This window comes from Terrapene carolina, unplaced genomic scaffold (assembly GCF_002925995.2).
Source record: "Terrapene carolina triunguis isolate 2854851 unplaced genomic scaffold, T_m_triunguis-2.0 Scaffold93, whole genome shotgun sequence".
NCBI classification, from domain to species: domain Eukaryota; kingdom Metazoa; phylum Chordata; order Testudines; family Emydidae; genus Terrapene; species Terrapene triunguis.
The window spans coordinates 22,140,414-22,149,532 of record NW_020664444.1 but is presented as its reverse complement, the minus strand read 5'-3'; the positions used below and the strand labels follow the sequence as shown (position 1 = coordinate 22,149,532).

The window sequence follows — 9,119 nt, the reverse complement described above, 5'->3', positions numbered from 1 at the left end:
CTCTCTGAGGTTTAAAGAGCTGCTCTTTCTCCCAGCAGCCTGTCTGAACTGCCATGTTGTGATAAGAGAGGAAAGCTTGCGTGTCTTCTGCTCTCCAAGGCCTCTCCTCCCGCTCCATTTCCAGGTTGGAGTAGGCAAATATCCTGCTTTGAGAAGGGGCTGTGTATGAAGGGAAAACACAGGCCCTCACCATTTCCTCCTCCAGTATTACATTAAAAGGGCTTTTAGGCACATAGATAGAAGATGAACTCTACATTCAAGAAAAAAAGAACAGGAGTACTTGTGGCATCTTAGAGACTAACAAATTTATCTGAGCATAAGCTTTTGTGGACTACCGCCCACTTAATCGGATGCATAAAATGGAACATATAGTGAGGAGATATATATACACATACAGAGAACATGAAAAGATGGGAGTTGCCCTACCAACTAACATTCAAGGTCAGCAGATGTTACTACAAATAGCATGCTGAGCTCCTCTGGATCACACTTTCACTATCTGCACTACACCCACAGCTTCCCCAAACATACAGGTGTTCTTTTCTCTCCCCATATTCGACAACTGCTGTTTGGAGTAACAGTCTTCACTCTTCAGACAGAGTGCTGCACCTGGCTTACCCCAATGACACACAATGCCACATGAAAACAGGAGACCTATCTCCTACTTTCGTTAAAGCAAATGGGAGGGTTAATTTGAAGCCCCTAAACATTTAAAACAAGAGTATGTTGAAATGTGCATACATAATGAAGTTTGATTGGCCAAATGCTCACCCTTATCTCACTTTTTAAAAAAAGACAGTATAAATAAAAGGACTAGCCACATTTTAAGTAGGACTGCGCACGCGCACACACACACAAACAAAAACTCCATAAGAACATCTGTCATAAGATCTTACTGTATAAATTGCAATCCTTTCTTGATGACCTGCTGTCTGGTACTTCTGTCTTCGGGTACACTGGACATGTTACCCCGCACATCCACTTTTTAATTCTGCGGTTTCTGAAAGAATAAACAGAGGCTTTTAACATGCCTCACTCGCTAGCATATTTGCCTCTAGACCAGAAGGTTCAAATCTCATACCAGGGCGAGGTTCAATAACAATGCTGATTCTGCACTGAAGTAGGAATGAGAAGACATTTTTTCCAGACAATGCATTAAAATTAAGTTCATACCAGGGGTGGGTATAAGCCCAGTGTCTAACCCAACATTCTCTTCCCTCCCGCCCCCCGAGTTGCATGTAACAATTTCAAAGAGTACCTCCCTGCCAATCTCTGTTTCTATTCCTCTCACCTGCTGAGAATGTTATTCCTCCACTCATGAAGGACTAGATAGATTTATAAGGGAAGTGTGTAAGTGCCTGTGCAAAAATAGCCAGGCTAACCACTACCAAATAGTGGTAAGTGTTCTGGCTATTTGTGGACTTGTCCACTCTAGATGGCGAAGGACCATGTTACAGTCTCAAACAAGCTTGGCAAGCTGTCAGTTGAACAGTTATTTGACCCTGGTCAAATATTCCAGCAAGAATGCCCTAACATAGGCTATGTCTACCTCTTTGATTGCATCAAGTACTCCTGGGAGAATTCTGCGCCATTGCGCATGCAGAATTTGCGCAGAAATTAATGTTGTGAGCGCAGGATTTCCTTTTTCTCCCACAGAAATGGGTTGCAGAGGTGCTGGCCACCACTAGGGGCCACTGGACCCAGCAGAGCCTAGCTTACAAGTAGAAGACACCAGGGTGGAGAGGGGGAGAGAAAGCAGGAGGGGGAGGAGATGGAGGACTCCCAGCAGCTGCAGTTCTTGGCACACCCTGAAGGAAGGAGGCGGCATACAGGAAACTCCACACAAGCCTAGGACCCAGCATCAGGCCGTTACTCCCTCTGGATCCCTGGGCTCTGGGGGAGGCGGGGTGCAAGTATCGGGGCTGGGGAGAACCTCCAGCTGAGCTCTGAAGGAAGAAGGGGTGCAGGTGTCTGGGCTGGAGGGGCACCCCCCTGCTGGGCTCTGAGGGGGAAGGGGCATAGGAAACAGGGGTTTCTTTAACTCTGCGCCTGCGGGAAATTGTGTGTCTGTATTGTTACAGATGTAGTTGCTGAAATAAATTACCAAAATAACTGAAACTGGTGTGATTATATAGTGTTATTTTGACTAATAAAATATACAGAATTTTGCAGAATTTTAAAATATTGTGCACATAATTTTTAATTTTTTGGCTTAAAATTCCCCCAGAAGTAATCATGGTGCCATTCTTTCATTTTTTTAACTTCATTTCATTCTGTCTCTAATTATTCTGAATTAAAACAACTCAGTTAAGTAACTTTTTTTGTAATTTGGCATAAGAACCTATGGTTAAGCCTACTGGAGATCATAAAGTCTTAATCATGTGAGTTAACTGCGATTAATCAACAGCCCTAAAAAAAGGTTAACTAAAAAAAATTAATCGCAATTAAAAAAATTAATCGTGATTAATCGCACTGTTAAAAAACAGACCACCAATTGAAATTTATTAAATATTTTTGGATGTTTTTCTATATTTTCAAATATATTGATTTCAATTACAACACAAAATACAAAGTGTACAGTGCTCACTTTATTATTTTCATTACAAATATTTGCACTGTAAAAATGAGAAACAAAAACAGTATTTTTCAATTCCTCTCATACAAAGTACTGTACTGCAATCTCTATCATGAAAGTGCAACTTACAAATTTTACAAATAGGGATTTTTTCTTACATAACTGCACTCAAAACCAAAACAATGTAAAACTCGAGAGCCTACAAGTCCACTCAGTCCTACTTCTTCTTCAGTCAATTGCTAAGACAAACAAGTTTGTTTACATTTATGGGAGATTTTTGGACCAGTCAAATGCCCAACCCTAGTCTCAAAAAACAAATTCACTGCACTACTGCTAAACTACCAGCAGATGTTCACAAAATATTTTGCACCAATAACTGCTGTTGTATTTCCTGCAGGGGAAATAAACTTGTAATACTGTTTCATTTATTACTGAAAAATATGTTGGAATACCCTCATGTGGGGATGTATCATCCTTACGCCAACCTAATGGAAAGTTCCATGAGAAGGTAAGGGTCACGATGGAACACTTGCCTGGCAATGGCTCATGGCCTTGTAAGACAAAGGCGCCCCCTGGTGGTCTAGGGATTATATAAAATGAGGTAAACAAGGTAATAAATCATGGCCTTATGTAAGGAACGGTTGAACCAATCGGTGTGGGGCTATACATGTGATAAACATGATTCTCCTTCTCGTCCAATCCGTAGATGTGTGATTATAGCCTAATTGTGTTATGTAATGTTGAGAAAGACTATAAAAGAAAGCTTGTAATAAACAGGATTCGATTCAGCTTACAACCACATTGGTCGTGTGCTTTATCCGCTCCGCATGGGCCCCCACACCCTCAAATATGAAGGATACCATATGAAGACAAAATCTAGAGAGATGTTTTCGTATCTTCATCTCCTAACTGCTGACAGAATTAAAAGCAAGATAATTGGATTCTAATTAGTAAGCCTCTCAGTTTTGTGATCAACACACATTAATTAAAATCCATCACAATGTTTGGCTTTCCTTTGACAAACCCAGAAAGAGCTCAAGTGTAGACATTTGTCTTTTGTGTCATAGCTTTAATACAAATTAATCTGATTAAGCCTTGGAAGAAACAAGAGGTATTGTTGAAATTAGGGATGTAAATATTGTTTAAAAAGTTAACTGTTTAAAACTTAAAATTATATCCTTTAACCAGTTAACCGATTAAAGGGAGAGGGGCTGGGGCCCTCCAGCCGGGCCAGCCCAGGGCTGGGGATTAAAGGTAAGACTAATGCTTTCTGTTTGACCATTTAATAATTTATATCCCTAGTTAAAATATCATTCAATTTAACTCATTTATCTTATTATCTTGTTAATGGTCCTATAGCCATTAAAGTTTAATCAATCATTTGTTCAGATTATCAAATTATTTCTCCTCATCCCCCCGCCTTTACAATAAAGGAGTGTCTACATTCAATGCTCTTGGTGTTCCTGACAATCTTAAAAATACACATAAGTCACTCCTTATATAAAAAGAGACAAAAAAGTAATACAGCACACCAGTTTCAATACAAGAATGCCCTAAGCGTGGCCCAATAGCCAATGCAATTCTATCTGCCCTCTAACTGCAATGCAAGAGCAATACCGATTCTGAAATGACGGCATTAACAGCAAGATATATTTCTTCAAACTATGGTTGAGTAAGATTGCTCCTAGAACAGAACTTGCTCAATGCTGAAAGTTACCATATAAGTGTACAGTTAAGCTGTGCTTCCTTCTGGAGGAAAAGGAAGGGTTTTTGTTTCATTTTTAAACAGAGCTGAATTTATTTTGTTTAAAAAAAATTATAAAGTTTAAAAACTGTATGTAATAAATTAAAGGATTCTATATTTCTATGAAGTTCCCATTTAATTTCATTAATTTTCCTAATATAGGAAGAATAGCCCTCAGGAAAAATCATATTCAGACAAACAAGAAGAAAGGAGGATTCTGATAAGTTAAGAAGACATTGTCCAACAAGTGTTCATGTGGAAAGGAAATAATTTGTAATGGTTGGTTGAAAGTGAAATACTTTAGATATTTGTAATGCATAGTTTAAAAAGTTATTACACTCAGCATAGATGTAAAAGGATATATTTCTCCCCAAAAGTCATTTTATGATAAATAGATTTTGGGAATTTAATCATGATATGTTTATAAATTATGTGTGTAGCTATTAGAAAAGTTGTCTAACGTGCCAATGGAAAATGCTAAGTGCATCCATAGATCAGTTGCTGGGACTGGACAACATGGGATGGATCATGCAATAATTGCCCTATTCTATTCAATCCCTCTGAACCATCTGGCTTTGGCCACTGTTGGAAGACAGGATACTGGGCTAGGTGGACCACTGGTCTGATCCAGTATGGCCGCTCTCATGTCCTTATCAGTTGGTCTCGCTCCTCTTCAATGCATGAATACACTTTTTTTCCTATAATTCATACAAACACCCCTGACAACAGTAATTGGGGTATCTGTACTGTAACATTTAAAGAAAATAAGAAAATTTTCAAAAGCATTTGAGTTATTTAGGAGCCTAAGGGTATGTCTACACAGCATTTTGGAGCCCAGAGGAGCAAGCCTCTCAGGCTGGGCCAATAGACTTAGACTAGCATGGATCTAGACTAATCAGTTCAAATGAAAATTTAGAGCCAATTCAAAGCTTCATCCAAAAAGCTCTAACTGTCCACACTGACAGTTGAACTATGCTACAGAGAATGAGGACTGTGGAAATGGATTCCTATCCTAAACAAATGTTCTCGACTGCTCAGAAAGAAGAGGAAGCAACCATGAGTAACATTTTGTTCTCCGATGAAGTTCTCACAAAGGGCAACAGTCCTAAACAAAAACAGTCATCTGTTATTTACGCACTTTTGACTTTTACCATGCTCAACCTATAAACCCAACCTGTGGAACAGGTGAAGATAATTTGTTCAAACTTTAAACACACACACTTCTAGGCTGAGAAAATTCCAGGCCATAAAATACTTCAGCCAAAAGGTAGATTTTCCAGATGAGCAACTTTTTAATTAAAATCTAGAAGTAACCCTAAAGCATTTACTGTTAATACCTTGCATTTTTCTAATGCCTTTCATCCAAGGATCTTAAAAAGCTACATCATCACTGTAAGGTATAAGAATTATTCCCATTTTAACCATGCCTAAGATGTCGCACAGAGTTGAAAAAGTCCCTAAAGTCATAAAGAAAGTTAGTGGAAGGACCTCAAGTTCTCTGTTCCACTGAATGTACAGAATTTCTTATTGTGACCCTTGATACCAAAGAGATAAAATAGAAAGTCAATTATAGCTAAGGGTATGTCTACACTACGAAATTAGGTCGAATTTATAGAAGCCGGATTTATAGATATCGGTTTTATACAGTCGATTGTGTGTCCCCCCACATAAAATGCTCTAAGTGCATGAAGCCGGCGGACTGCGTCCACAGTACCGAGGCTAGCGTCGACTTCCGGAGCGTTGCACTGTGGGTAGCTATCCCACAGTTCCCGCAGTCTCCACCGCCCATTGGAATTCTGGGTTGAGATCCCAATGCCTGATGATGCAAAACAGTGTCGCGGGGGGTTCTGGGTACATGCCGTCAGGCCCCTCCCCCTCCGTCAGAGCAACGGTAGACAATCGATTCGCGCCTTTTTACCTGGGTTACCTGTGCAGACAACATACCACGGCAAGCATTGAGCCTGCTCAGCTCAGCTCACCGTTACCATATGTCCTCTGGGTGAAGGCAGACGTGGTACTGCATTGCTACACAGCAGCAGCTAATTGCCTTTTGGCAGTAGACGGTGCAGTATGACTGGTAGCCTTCATCGGCTATCTGGGTGCTGGCAGATGTGGGGCTGCATTGCTACACAGCAGCAGCCCCTTGCCTTTTGGCAGTAGATGGTGTATTAAGATTGAACTGGAATACGACGATGACGGATATCAATCAGAGGCACCTGGGTAGACATGCTTTGTCTCCTGGAGACTCAGTCCTGCCGCCAGTCCTATTGAACCGTCTTGACGATGATGGCTAGCAATTGTAATACAGTATCTTCTGCCAAGCACCCAGAAGATGCCGAGGGCTATCAGTCATGCTGCACCATCTGCAGCCAGCTAAAGATGTAAAAAAATAGATGTATTCATTTGCTTCCCCCTCCCTCCGTGAAATCAACGGCCTGCTAAACCCAGGGTTTTGAGTTCAATCTTTGGAGGGGCCATTCTGTGTGACAGTTGTTTGTGTTTCTCCCTGATGCACAGTCACCTTTCTTGATTTTAATTCCCTGTACCTGTACGCCATGTCGTCAGTCGCCCCTCCCTCCCTCCCTCAGTTTTGTGTCTTTTTTCAGACCAGACGCCATAGCACTGGGAGCATGGAGCCCGCTCAGATCAACGCAGCAATTATGAGCACTATGAACACCACGCGCATTGTCCTGGAGTATATGCAGAGCCAGGACATGCCAAAGCAAAACCAGGACCAGCCGAGGAGGCGATTGCAGCGCGGCGACGAGAGTGATGAGGAAATTGACATGGACACAGCCCTCACACAAGGTACGGGCCCCAGCAATGTGCAAATCATGGTGTTACTGGGGCAGGTTCATGCCGTGGAACGCCGATTCTGGGCCCGGGAAACAAGCACAGACTGGTGGGACCGCATTGTGTTGCAGGTCTGGGACGATTCCCAGTGGCTGCGAAACTTTCGCATGCGTAAGGGCGCTTTCATGGAACTTTGTGACTTGCTTTCCCCTGCCCTGAAGCGCCAGAATACCAGGATGAGAGCAGCCCTCACAGTTGAGAAGCGAGTGGCGATAGCCTGGTGGAAGCTTGCAACGCCAGACAGCTACCGGTCAGTCGGGAATCAATTTGGAGTGGGCAAATCTACTGTGGGGACTGCTGTGATCCAAGTTGCCACGGCAATCAAAGACCTGCTGATATCAAGGGTAGTGACTCTGGGAAACGTGCAGGCCATAGTGGATGGCTTTGCTGCAATGGGATTCCCAAACTGTGGTGGGCGATAGATGGAACCCATATCCCTATCTTGGCACCAGAGCACCAAGCCACCGGAGTACATAAACTGCAAGGGGTACTTTTCAATGCTGCTGCAAGCCCGGGTGGATCACAAGGGTCATTTCACCAACATCAACGTGGGATGGCCGGGAAAGGTACATGATGCTCGCGTCTTCAGGCACTCTGCTCTGTTTTGAAAGCTGGAGGAAGGGACTTTCTTCCCGGACCAGAAAATAACCGTTGGGGATGTTGAAATGCCTATCGTGATCCTTGGGGACCCAGTCTACCCCTTAATGCCATGGCTCATGAAGCCGTACACAGGCAGCCTGGACAGTAGTCAGGATCTGTTCAACTACAGGCTGAGCAAGTGTGGAATGGTGGTGGAATGTGCATTTGGACGTTTAAAAGCGCGCTGGCGCAGCTTACTGGCTCGCTCAGACCTTAGCGAAAAGAATATCCCCATTGTTATTGCTGCTTGCTGTGCGCTCCACAATATCTGTGAGAGCAAGGGGGAGACATTTATGGCGGGGTGGGAGGTTGAGGCAAATCACCTGGCCACTGATTACGCGCAGCCAGACACCAGGGCGGTTAGAAGAGTACAGCAGGGCGTGGTGCGTATCAGAGAAGCTTTGAAAACCAGTTTTGTGACTGGCCAGGCTCCGGTGTGAAACTTCTGTTTGTTTCTCCTTGATGAACCCTCCACCCCCCCACACCCAGTTCACTCTACTTCCCTGTAAACCAACCACCCCACCCTCCCCTCCCCCCTTCGAGCACCGCTTGCAGAGGCAATAAAGTCATTGTTACTTCACATTCATGCATTCTTTATTAATTCATCACACAACTAGGGGGATAATTGCCAAGGTAGCCCGAGAGGGGTGGGGGAGGAGGGAAGGAAAAGGACACACTGCAGTTTAAAACTTTAACACTTATTGAAGGCCAGCCTTCTGATGCTCGGGCAATCATCTGGGGTGGAGTGACTGGATGGCCGGAGGCCCCCCCACCGTGTTCTTGGGCGTCTGGGTGAGGAGGCAATGGGACATGGGGAGGAGGGTTGTTGGTTACACAGGGGCTGTAGCGGCAGTCTCTGCTCCTGCTGCCTTTCCTGCAGCTCAACCATATGCTGGAGCATATCAGTTTGATGCTCCAGCAGCCGGAGCATCAACTCTTGCCTTCTGTCTGCAAGCTGACGCCACCTATCATCTTCAGCTCGCCACTTGCTCTGTTCATCCCGCGATTCAGCCCGCCACCTCTCCTCTCGTTCATATTGTGCTTTTTTGTAGTCTGACATTGACTGCCTCCACACATTCTGCTGTGCTCTTTCAGCGTGGGAGGACATCTGGAGCTCCGTGAACATATCATCCCGAGTCCGCCGTTTTCTCCTTCTAATCTTTGCTAGCCTCTGCGAAGGAGAAACATTTGCAGCTGGTGGAGGACAAGGGAGAGGTGGTTAAAAAAAAAAGACATTTTAGAGAACAATGGGTACACTCTTTCACGTTAAATTTTGCTGTTCACATTACACAGCACATGTGCTTTCGT

General features: G+C 43.6%; 1 protein-coding gene across 2 annotated transcripts in view; it reads right to left on the bottom strand.

Annotated features, from left to right (window-relative positions):
- Positions 1-9,119, bottom strand: part of ZC3H7A (zinc finger CCCH-type containing 7A) — a 64,048-nt gene that overhangs the window by 44,412 nt on the left and 10,517 nt on the right. For both annotated transcript variants that reach the window (XM_024217818.3, XM_024217819.3), the window contains exon 2: positions 897-1,000. In XM_024217818.3, coding sequence (XP_024073586.1) covers positions 897-964 — 68 coding nt within the window. In that variant the 5' untranslated portion in view covers positions 965-1,000. The remainder of the gene's footprint in view (positions 1-896; positions 1,001-9,119) is intronic.